Raw genomic sequence first — 13,136 nt, 5'->3', positions numbered from 1 at the left:
GATAGTTCTTCCCAGCATTGCCCTACAAGATGCAGTTATTGAATCACCAAGGCAGGTCAAGAAGGCCAAAAATCTTCATCATTTGTCAAGAAGTGAGTCGAGTGATGTTATAGCTAGTGTTGCAACTCCGGCATAGGAAAAACAGGAAGGCGCTCAAGGATCCCCAAGGTACCACATTTCGCAAGTGAATCTTGGCAAACAAACTAAATGGGGGGAGATAGCCTCTTTGGATGCAGCAACTGCCTCAATCAAGACAAGGATAGAGAAGGAGTATAAATCTAAGAGTGAGGTTAAAGCACAGTTGCAGCTGTATAAGCAACTCCTCATTGAAATGTCTTGGCCCTTGGACTCAAGGTTCGGAGATACTCTTCCTTCCACTTCTTCGCTCCCGCAAGAAGAAGTGAAAACAGTATATGAAATGAGGAGAGTTGTCTCATTTCTCAAGACTTGGACTGCCAAGCAACTTAGTATGGTGAGGGGGTTCCTTCAAGATACCATGGAAATATATGAGGATACTCACCTTCTAGAGAATGCTCTCATCCTCCATAGCAAACAATGGGTAAATGCAGTCAAATTGTTGAAGAAAATCAAAGGATTAGGCGAACATGTGATAAAGCAAGAAGACATACTGGGAGGAGAAGATGTCAGCAACCTGCAAAGGTGCGTTGATATCTTCGAAATGAAAGTGGACACAATAGATCAATGCCAAACAAACATACCGAAAGAGCATCCACCCCTCCTAGATCTGTTGGAGTGTTATGAGTGGTATGTAGTTGAACTATTGGGCAAGTATGGAACGAAGTTAATGCAGGCCAAAACGCTTAAGTCTAAAGAAGTCACCAAGCAATGGGAGGCATATGTTGCAAAATACTTTTCCTCGACAGTTGAGTTCATCACAACAATCATGGATAGGTATATGTACATGATCTTCCAATCCTACCAAGCACCCCAACTAGTTGATAACCTGGTTGACAAAGTGGAGGAAGTGAGGGAAGCACTAAGGGTGGCGAAATTCCGCATTGAGTTCATACTTGACCCACCATTCACTTCCATTGAGTGCTACATAAGCAACCATCGCAGTTATAGGAGAAGCAAGAAACAAACAAGTAGTTGGCATGCAGATGCATGTGTAAGGAGGTGCCACCTAGGGAGATCACTACAGTTCACTCACAGTCTTCCATTACACTTGTCCTGCACCAGCGCCGCCAACAAGAGGTACTGCATACGTGGAGATTGCAAAGTCACAAAACCTGGGAGGCAACTTTTGATGACACTAGTTGAGTAGTAGTAAAGTGGAGTTCTAAAGGCAACGACTTGCATGTCGACTACGGCTCCCACCATTTTTGTAACTAGGTCATAGGCATATTTTGTTTCTAGAAAGCAGGAGGCACTACACTATAAATATAATGAATTGGACCATTTGAAGAGTCTAAAAATTGAAGATTCGAGGCCCTAGCTTAGGATTTATTTTTCAGCATTTACTTTTAGACTTTGTTGAACTTCCTAAGTACCAATGCTCAACGTTACACTTATTCTTTCATAAATAATCATTACAAGCTACTATTTTGGATCCCATGTTCCATGAACAATGTTGAATTGAGATAGTATTTCTTCTATTATGGTGTCTTCTCTCAATTTGAAAGGCATGAATGTTCTAAATATTATGAATTTCATTGCTCTGCACCTAAGATTGCTTAACTAGCTTTTCATGCACGTGAGATCGTAGACCTCACATGTGGATGGAAGTTTTATGTGATGCTATCTGAATTGTTATTGATAATATCTAATTGTTGAAATTCCTTTTCTTTGATGCAACAAGTTTGTGTGGTTATTATCTCTCTTTAACCCTTATATCTTTTGAGTTTTGTTTATAAGTGATTCGTGTGAGCACCTTTTGCAACCAACAATACCGCCTTGACGAACAAGTTGCATAGACCCTAAGTTACCCAGGCATTGTTGTGACCCAACTAACAGGACCTTGGGGAGCACGGTCTTCGTAATCTTTGCTCTTTTCAGGAGAGGTTCCGCATCTGCAAAGCCTGAATGTAGGTGAGAATAAAAGGCCCGTCAACAAGTAGGAGTAGCTTGATTGACGTCATTAGCAAGGATGCAATACATGTGCCATCCTAGGCCTAACTCATTCATGTTGTGTTGTGTCAATTCGAGATATCACATGGAACCATGAAGAGTTTCATTAAGGTGTTTGTGGTCTTGTATATTTGGCAAACAAAACAAGTCTCAAGCCTATTAAAAAAGGAATTGTTTCACCCAAGTTGCCCAAACTTCCAAATTTGTAGTTTATATATTGTATCTTCCTCAATTGTGATGTAACTTGCAACTAGTATTGATTCCACAAGTCCATTTCATTTTATTAGATGGACAAGTGGTAGTCAAAAAGAAATCAAATGATCAAATTGCATTTACTTGTTATTGGAAAGAGAGAAAATTAATAAAACTGAAATATGGTTCTACTATTTCCAAAAGTGTTGCTTATATTATTGAAGAAACTAATCTTTCTATTAGTCTTTTTATGCCATGCAAGATTTGAGCATGTTAATTATGATAGGATTTGAATCATGCAAAAGAATGGTGTTGAAGGTTTGCTCACTTTGCCCAAGATACTTGAAACATGTGAAGCTTGTATTCTAGCAGAATAAAGCAGAGATTCTTTCCCTCACTCAACTTGGCGAGCACAAAGAAAATTACAACTCATCATAATAATTTGTGTGGTTCCTTACTAATAACTTTTGCTTGAGGATGGAACTATTTTATGTTTTTCACTGATGATCATAGTTGAATGACTTGGATTTATTTTCTCACAGAATTGAAGCCTTTGAAACTTTCAGGAAGTTTCCCATTAAGATTGAAAATGAAGCTCAACCTTGAATTGGTACTCTTCGAACAAACAATGGTGGAGAGTTTACATCAGAAGTTTTTGAGGATTACCCCGTCGACATGGTATTGAACATCATCTCACTGTACTAGGAACTTCTCAACAAAATGATGTCAGTTGAAAAAAATGAATAGAACTATCATGCATATAGTTAGGGTGTTTTAGGGCAGAAGCAGCAAAAAACAGCAGTTTATCCACGAAGTATATCTCCTTCCTCCACTCTTCATCATTTCCTCTTTTACTTGATTTTGGCATTTAAGCTGTTCCTTCACTGCCTATAAATCAGAATGTAAAACTTTATTTGTTTAATAATAAAAGTTACACCATTTTGCCTGCATTTAAATCCTGGCGAGAAAACAGTGAATGAAATTAATTCCATTTTCCAATTTTTGAAAGTATATCTTACAGCAAGCCAAAGAAACAGGATTATCACGTCATCTGGGAATCAAGTTGCAAGAAATTCCTCTTCTTAAGAATTGAAGAAAAGCCATCTGTGCCTTCTTGATTAATTTTACAACTCTATATTGTCATGGCCATCTGTCTCGGCAGTCCCAAATATCTTATTTGCTTTAGCAGGGACATGGTCTTCATTTTGCACCTTAATAGCTTTATTGTGCATTTTGAACTAAACTTATTTCATTTTCTAATTGATATTTTATGCCCAGCTTAATTTTAGCCGTTATAATACAGTTTCTTTTGGATAATAGAAGCAGTGACAAGAAAAAATGTATGTCATGTCTTGTCCAGGCATAACAACTGAAGATGCGAAATCACACATCTCTAGGGCAATTTTGGTCATCATCTTGTGGCAATTTGGAGCTTGAATTAATTGTACAAGAGATTGCTCCCCTAGTATCTTCTTATAATCTCAAGATACACTCATTCATTAGAAATATTGTCAGCCATAAACCTCAAGCATACTTTCAGATCAAGTAGCTGGTTGTGTAGTTCCCTCAGATATTAGCCTAACTTCATACAAATTCTCTCCACCTTCTCCTGCACTCAAAAAATATTAATGTAAACATGCAGTAGAGTGTGGATCATATAATCAACAATCAATGCATAGATTTTGATCAATCAAGCTTGCAAAATAGTCAATCAATGCATAGATGTTTGTACCTATGCAAAATATACAACCATCTGTCTTAAGTTCTTATTTTTTACTACATTCAAATTTCCACTAACATTCTCAATTAAAACTGAGTATTGTTGAATCAGATAAAATGAACTTAGATATATGCTAATCCACACATTTTAATAGCGAAATCAAAGAATCTTTTGTGTTCCACTGACCTTTAGGAAATCTAGCTCATGCAGAAAGGGAAGTAGAAAACATACCAACTTGCGCAGTGATACCAGGCCCAAAAAAGGATGCAAATTTGGCCTGCAACAACCATTTTCATTCAGAAACATTTGACTTTCTGCAATCCAAAATAAGAACTTTACTAGAATTTATGTATTCCCAAGGGCATCTTATCACTGAGAGCCAGATGTCATGTTGACCAAAACCCTAAACCCCAAACCCTATATTACGTATATACATATATGTATGTATACTACACACACGCACATAAACTTGCAAGAGAATGTTTTAAATGCTTCAAGTGACAAAAGCATGCCTGTCTTTGCTCAAAATCTGTCAGCTGCAATGCCTTAGACTCAAACACTAGTGCCAGAGAGTAATTTCCTTCTGTGGTCACCTGTGACACTGAAATATTCAGTCAGTAATTTTACATTCTATTAACAGTAATGCAAATATGTTGATAGAAAAGCTAATAAACTCAATGATGATATCCAGGGAACAATACTTAGAATGGCTAGGACTCATAACTTCTGAATATACATTTTTCAATATTTGGAAGTGTAAATCAAGAGAAAATTGAAACCTAATATCTTTGACCTAATAAGGTACATGTTAGTAGTATCCAAATTAAAGAGCTGAGAAATGTAAAAGGAATAACTCAACAAATGATTTTGACAACATCTTGAAAGATCAAAGAAATAACAGAACTTTTGGATACGATGAATGGTTAATTTGCTACAATAAAGAAGATTTTAAATTGTGCAAGAGTCTCTCTTGATAATTGCAATAACCTCAAAAATCCTGGGAATTGATGGTACTGGGTGGCTACCAAACTCAAAATGTTTGTTAATGTGATAAGACAATTTCAGTTTTCTTGTCCATTCTTAGGACTATTATCTGAATTTATGCATAAGAGCCACAACATGTTACATCTTTACTATTTCTCCTTCAAAGCCTTCTTCACATGGAATTCTTTTGTCCTCAGGAATGATCTTTTCTGATCCGTAACACTGAAAGCATCTTTTTCAATTTCCTATTAAATTGAATACCACACGCCAGATAATTGTTTCTAAAGATCCTTCACCCTCTCAAATTTATTGTAATGATTTCTTGAAAGTTCTAACAGTTAGCCAAACTGATGTAAACTAAAACTTCAGCCAGTAATAAGAGAATCATTACTCATTGCAAGGGAAGAAAATTAAAAAGGGGAATAAATGAATTCATTGTACTTGTAGTTGCAGCTGTCTAATTCAGGTACATGACGAACCTGCATATAGACAAACCAGTGGTCAAAATGGAAAGGAGAGAACACATTATTATGTAAACAGCTCAGATTTTATGCATATCCAACTAAGACATCATCAGGCAAGATTCCCTGAGCTAGTTCATAATGCAATGTGGCCTCAGCTCCAATTTCTACATTCAAATTTTAACCTTGGAGTAATGGAAAATTAAGATCAGCTGGACAGTATTTTGTATCAATATTCCATATTGAAGGGGTTGCCATATGCTAGAAATTCTATTGGCCATAGGACCAGAAAGTTGCAAAACTCTAAGTATCGTGTCACCGCATTTGCATTGAGGATCTGCCTAAGCATAAAACTGCAAGGTCAGTCATGAAGAACCTTTGTAGGCATTCTTTCAATGCACAAGTCATAGGAGAAAGCTGCGATGGCATTAATCTGCATATCTATAAATTATGCAACCTTGCAGTAAAGCAAAGAGGCAGTAAGGTCATGAGGATGCAAACAGAGATTACACTTTCTGAATTTATGAGCACAAAAGTGGCAAAGTAGCACACAGAAGCACAATTAATTGAATTTGCAGCTAAAGCATTAAAAAAAGCACAACAACGCTACACAATGAGGCCATAATTTCTAGTCAAGTGACTCCTGAACAGGAACAATCCCCACCACATCATGGTACAGTGCTAGATATTTTGTTTTTATCCAACTCAATGTATTCCACTGAACCTGGAAGGGGTACTGATTACAATTCACCCACAAGAAACAGGGATACCTCTCATGTGTTGAAGTTATAGCTATGGTCGGATCCTTCCCTTGGCCGACATAGCAAACATGATTGTCTAATTGGCCTATCGGCCTTAGACAATCATGAACCCGTGTATACTCTAGAAAAAGCGGATAATATACATTATGAAGCGGTTTTGTTTTTAAGTCCTTAACTAAGCATCGGTTAAGAGACACACCCATCACCCATGGTTAGACATGTCTCCTCATTGATATTGTCCGCCACCCCTTGATGAAGGATCACGTTGCCCTTGAAGAAGCCGACTCTTCATGAAGAGTCACCATGGCATGTATAAGAGGGATGCTACCTCTTTCATTTGGTGAATTTTGGAACATACTTCAATCGTGTGGAAGATTTCCTATATGCAGTTCGTGTTTATCATCAGCAAGTTCGTTCATCTACCACAGCCGATCAACTTTCATAGCAGATCGACTTTCATATATCTCAGATCGAATTAAATTATCATCAGCGAAATCATTCCTTGGGAGAGCAAATACGCTACTTGGCAGATCATATTCTTCCTTGGCTGATCGAACACATTCTTCATAGGTTAGATACATTAATGCAGTGCGGACTGCATACACAGCTGTGCATTGTAAATTGATCTGAGCATATAGCTTCAAGGAGTGAAGCGATTCACATTGGCCTTTGTACTTGATCATTGTAAAAGCATCTTGTTGTTCATATTTGATATATATAGAGAGAGATAATTTCGTGCTCGGGGGAGGCAATAGCCGTATATATCGTCTATGGTTGGGAGGGCAACAATGATCTGAATCATTGCCCATGGTTAATCGAGCACACCCTATGATTATTGTGCATGGTCATCTTCTTGTGACCCTAGTATTGTAATGAAATTCAACATGGTATCAAAGCAGGTTCTTGAAGAGCCATTGCCACAGTTAGTGCATCTCCTCTGTCTTGAGGAGGAGCTTGAGCTTAAGAGTGGAATGATATGACAAGGGATAGAGTTCATCTTTAGATTGAGTAGAGAGAGATTCTTGGATACAGGTTATAATTGAGGACAATGCCAAGAATAATGAGAAGGAAGTTGGGGCCACTTCTTTCCAGCGAGACTTTGATAATTCTCTTCATAGAAGTGACATTTCTATCTTCAGCCTTGGAAACTTTGCAGATCTGCATCTGTCAATGGCGACTGAAATACGAGATCAGGACCTTCATTGGATGATAGGACCAAACTGATCAGATAAGTCTTCTCCCTACTACCACATCTATCTGATAGTATATGGTGCATTGCTTATGCTCGTGTTATTTGTCTATTGTATGCATTGGACTAATGGTTGCCTTCTTGTTCATGAGACTAGAACCGCCCATGTGTAAGGTTGAGTCCTATAGCCCTTAGCTATGATTACATACTATTTAAGACATCTAATTTATCATTATAATTTTTTGTTATGAGCTATGTTTAACAGCAGATTATTACAAGTGTATGTGCAAGTGTATGTGTGATTGCAGGGGACACTTGAAGACCTTAGTAGTTAAGGTTGGCCTGTTGTTATGCTACTTGCAAGGGTTGCAAGTTTATCCAAAGCCAAATGGAGCTTGGATAATGAGATAAGTATTTATCTTGATTATTATCTCTTGAGTTTCTTTTTGCTTGTCGTAGTCAGCCTCTTATTTGTATTCCCATATGTACTATAAGAGTTATTTGCCTCGTTATGCTCTTGTTCTTTTCCTTGGCCCTCGGAATGGGTTTTGCAGGAAAAGAAGTATGATGCATTAGGACTCCTGCCGAGGCATTTGTGCAGGGATCGATCTTATGAGATTGATGATTCGAAAGGGAAGCCTATACAGCTTGTCGGGATGCTCAACCCAAGCATTGATATCTTCTTATGATAGCTCTGACATCGGAAACTTGCCGTTGTGCCCGTCTTGAGGAAGATAGCTACAGATCTTTCTAAGAGCACAAGTGCATTTACAGAAGTTGTGCACTTGACAGGAGTGTCAAGAGTTCCTTGTCGAGTTGTGACAGTAGGTCCAAGGTGGTCTTGAATCTAGCACATTCAGCCATGTGTGGATCATGCCAAATGATGTTATGAGTTGAGATACTCAGAGACATGGGAGTCTCTTGGAGCAATATGTCTTCCATAATTGGGAGCATGTGAGCATGGTATGCTTTTGTGACAGAGGGAGCAGCTAGAGGATCTACTTCAATTGACTTCCGAGGATCTTGGTCATATTTGTTCAGAGGTAGTGGACCATGTCGAGATGATTTCTCTAGTGATCAAGTTGGAAGGTTTTATGTTGTCATCTAGGTTGTGATATTCCTAGATAGATGAATACTCGGTGAGCATGGGATTCACCAAGAATGATGGTGTAAACATAAAGGTGGTTGATAAAGAGGCATTGATTTTGGTCCTTCATGTTGATGACTTATTTCTCACTGGGACAGAGAAGCTCATCACTCAGTGTCAGAGGGAGTTAGCCTCTAAATTTGAGATCTTGGCCTTATGCACTACTTCCTGGGACTGGAAGTTTGGCAAAGACTGCATGAGATATTCTTGAGTCGAGGGAAGTACACTATAGTCATCCTGAAGAGATTTGGCATGATGGACTATAAGTCCATGTCTACGCTGATGGATATATAATCTAGAAAAGTTGAGCGAGTCAGCTTCCAATTCAGATCTGGTAGATCCCACTATGTATTGTCAATTGATTAGATCACTAATGTATTTGGTCAACACCAGACCACATATCTTCTTTGCAATGAGTACTCTCAATCAGTTCATGTGTGAACCGAGACAGATTCATTGGGTTGCAGCAAAGCATGTGCTGAGGTACTTACGTGGCACAGTTGGATATGGCCTGAGATATTCTTCTGATATGAACTTGAAGCTGCATGGATATACTGATTCCGATTGGGTAGGATGTGTCACTGACCGAAAGAGCACCTCTGGTTGTTGTTTCAGTTTGGGTTCAGCTATGATTTCTTGGTGCACCAGAAAACAGTCTTCAGTAGCACTGTAGCACTGAGCTCCACAGAAGCCGAGTATATTGCAACATGTGTGGGAGCATGAGAAGCAATGTGGCTTCGGAAGCTTCTAGCAGGATTGTTTGGATAGTCCTTAGAACCTACAATTATCCATTGTAATAATCAAAGTTGTGTAAAGCCTTCTGTCAATCCTGTATTTCATGACAGAACGAAGCATGTGGAGATCAAGTATCGCTATGTTAGAGACATGGTGGAAAGGAATGCTATTCAGTTGAGATACATTAGTACTGATGAGCAAACAACAGACATTCTCACCAAGACTCTCTCCAGAGTAAAGTTTGTGTACTTTCGAGGTAAGCTTGGTGTGGTGGAGAGTGAAGCCCTAGCCGAGATGGAGTCTCAGCTTCATTGATTTGTTTATATTTGTTTATATATATATTAATGTATTCTTATCTTCAAAAGATGTTTAAAGTGTAAACTCTTGTTAATGCATTTCTCCTTGAGAGAGATTTAAGGTGTAAGCCCTCATCTCCACCCTCTGATATGGTCCATGGTGGATGTCATGTGTGTGATGCCATGACAACACCACGTGAGAGAGTCTGTGGTGATCTTCTTGTACTGTGTGTTTACCCTCTGGATGAGCCATGGTGAATATCATTGTGAGGTGATGATCTCACAATGTTGAACACTTGTGCATCTTACCATCATTGTGAGATGACGATCTCACAATAATGGTTGATATCTCGTGAGGTGATATCTATGGATAAGCCATAATGGTGGATATCATGTGAGGTGATATCTATGGATAAGCCATAATGGTGGATATTAAGTGAGGAGATATCTATATATAAAAGTGGATATCACGTGAGGTGATATCTATGGATAAGCCATGATGGTTGATATCACGGTGAGGTGATATCTATTCTTCACCATCCATGTGAGAAGCCATGATGGTTGATATCACGGTGAGGTGATATCTAGTCTTCACCATCCATGGGAGAAGCCATGATGGTTGATATCATGGTGAGGTGATATCTTTCCGTTCCACATATGGGAGTAGAAATTGTGGTCAAACATCATGATGAGGTGATATGCTATCACAATGAGATGATAAGCTTCTTTCATACACATGAGTGTAGTCATTGTGTTAGTCATCACAATGAGGTGATGTGACTTATAGACATCTAGAAGGATTCCTCCCTAGCTAAGAGGGAGTGTTGAAGATATAGCTATGGTCGGATACTTCCCTTGGCCGACATAGCAAACATGATTGTCTAATTGGCCTATCGGCCTCAGACAATCATGAACCCGTGTATACTCTAGAGAAAGTGGGTAATATACATTATGAAGTGGTTTTGTTTTTAAGTCCTTAACTAAGCATCGGTTAAGACACGGACCCGTCACCCATGGTTAGACACGTCTCCTCGTTGATATTGTCTGCCACCCCTTGATGAAGGATCACGTTGCCCTTGAAGAAGTCGACTCTTCATGAAGAGTCACCATGGTGTGTATAAGAGGGATGCTACCTCTTTCATTTGGTTAATTTTGGAACATACTTCAATCGTGTGGAAGATTTCCTATATGCAGTTAGTGTTTATCATCAGCAAGTTCGTTCATCATCCACAGCAGATTGACTTTCATATGTCTTAGATCGAATTAAATTATCATTAGCGAAATCATTCCTTGGGAGAGCGAATACACTACTTGGCAGATAGTATTCTTCCTTGGCTGATCGAAGATATTCTTCATAGGTTGGATACATTAATGCAGTGCCGACTGCATACACAGCTATGCATTGTAAATTGATCTGAGCATATAGCTTCAAGGAGTGAAGCGATTCACATTGGCCTTTGTACTTGATCATTGTAAAAGCATCTTGTTGTTCATATTTGATATATATATAGAGAAAGATAATTTCGTGCTCGGGGGAGACGATAGCCATATATATCGTCTATGGTTGGGAGGGCAACAATGATCTGAATCATTGCCCGTGGTTAATCGAGCACACCCTATGATTACTGTGCATGGTCATCTTCTTGTGATCCTAGTATTGTAATGAAATTCAACATCACGAACAAGTGCACTTACATGCTTCCTATTGAACCTATCTTACCCCAAGTATCCAAGACGGGGACGGCAAGAGACAGGGGGATGTGTTTCGAAGTCCCAGATTTTTTGGCCCAATTTTGGGGATGGCTAGGAGACGGCAAAGGCGACAGCTATATAAAAAATAGGGAAAGTTTTAAATATATAGGAAATTTTTAAATATTCATATGATAGCATTGATACAGCATTAATTAATACATTACATTTGTGTTAAATTGAGAGTTCACATAAGAGTCAAAGTTAAAAAAAAATAGCAAATGTCAAGCCTTAATTCAAATTGCTTTCATAAGTGATTGTCAATATGCATGTGACATTAGAAAATAACATACAAGTTACAAACTTACAACAAAATTCCCAAAGGCTACAAGTTCCACTTTCAATTACAATATGAAAATACCAAAAAAGAAAGTAAATTGCTGCCCCTTATCTGCATCACTCAACATTGCATCAAAATCGGAATCGTCTGAGTTTTTGCCACTGTGAGGGTCCAACTCATCCAACAAAATCCCAACCAATCCCTCTCTGGTGTAACAACCACTAATCTATATATAAGAAAACAGTGAACTATCTCATAGATTCAAATATGAGTTTGCAACCAACTTACACTTTCAGCTGAAAAGGAAATTAACTAACCATCTAACTGCTTTCATTGAAATATGAAACTAATTATTTCAACTGAAAAGTAGTTAAATTTAAATTAAGCAGTTAAAAGAAACATACATCATTGCTAATAACAAGAAAGAGAATTCAATAAATAATTTTCTTTTTCAAAGGAAAAGATAAAAGTTTAGAGATTACAATCATTTAGCTTTCCTTCTGATTTCTTTGTAACAAGCCTCGGTATAGTCTAGAAGAGGGAGAACATCACAAAGGGCTTTTCCACCCAGCCATAGACCTGGCAGTCTCCCGCACACCTTCCAACTGGAAGAGGCCCTATTTTTCATGAGGGTAGTAGACTAAGGACTAGACCTAGTTGCCATCTTGCCATCTAAGCCTAGTGTTTAGAACCTACACGAACCTAGTTGGTCACACACTATAGGTACCCCCTAACTAGTATGACCATCTAACTAGTAGGTGTATCTGGTTCTTGTGAATTGACGGTCGCATGCTTTAAGCAGTGCCACCTTGGCCAAGGTTTCTTTTAACATGCACACAAGAGCTATGAGACTTCACCACCCTTACTTGACTTGTTCACACTGGAGTTCATTTCCATATATAGGTTTTTCAACAATAGGTACAACTGACCCACAGAATTGCAACAATAAAACCTTTAGTTTCTTGACAGATGTCATTAACATTCCGTATGACATTTAAGGAAAAATGACACATAGCACAACCTCTGCTGTAAATCCGACTCATACTGACCCACGGTCAACAAAGGTTCTACTAAATACTTCTCAATTGAAACAAAGAATCATTTCCCACTGAGTTACTTTTAAACTAAAGAATAGTTCATTAATAATCAAATTAGGCATCTTCATCTTTATACCTTAAGAGCCATACCTACTCAAGCATTCAATTGAACTATACGTAAAGATATTAATGCAACAAATGATCCGCTTAGAAGTTATATAGATATATACTTTTTGAGTAAGTTTTTTTTAATTAATAAAAAGACCACAAATTCACTGCTCTGTCATACCATTAACAGGGTATACAGACAGATCTTCATTCTACTCTCAAAACTTTTCTTAAGAAGATGGAATAATCTCTATCAATGCACTAAACATGATTAAACACATTCAAACATTCACATCATTATTAACCAAATGCTGGAACAAAAACAATGCTAACATATTTATTTAGACTGAAAGGAATTTAACATGCCTAGAGTTCGGCAATGCTAATAA

At 38.1% G+C, this 13,136-nt stretch overlaps 1 protein-coding gene across 3 annotated transcripts in view; it reads right to left on the bottom strand.

The window, feature by feature from the left end:
* Positions 1-3,253: 3,253 nt before the first annotated feature.
* The window catches only part of LOC131060162 (uncharacterized), a 59,622-nt gene continuing 49,739 nt past the window's right edge, over positions 3,254-13,136 (bottom strand). For 2 of the 3 annotated variants that reach the window (XM_057993308.2, XM_057993295.2), the window contains 3 exons: positions 4,513-4,593; positions 4,232-4,277; positions 3,254-3,889 (listed from right to left, as the gene is read on the bottom strand). In XM_057993308.2, coding sequence (XP_057849291.2) covers positions 3,822-3,889; positions 4,232-4,277; positions 4,513-4,593 — 195 coding nt within the window. In that variant the 3' untranslated portion in view covers positions 3,254-3,821. Of the gene's footprint in view, positions 3,890-4,186; positions 4,278-4,512; positions 4,594-13,136 lie in introns of all 3 variants that reach the window. The other variant, XM_057993299.2, reaches the window with a different exon arrangement.

Source organism: Cryptomeria japonica, chromosome 1, assembly GCF_030272615.1.
Source record: "Cryptomeria japonica chromosome 1, Sugi_1.0, whole genome shotgun sequence".
Taxonomy (NCBI): domain Eukaryota; kingdom Viridiplantae; phylum Streptophyta; class Pinopsida; order Cupressales; family Cupressaceae; genus Cryptomeria; species Cryptomeria japonica.
The sequence above is the reverse complement of the archived record's forward strand: the minus strand, read 5'-3'. Positions and strand labels throughout refer to the sequence as shown.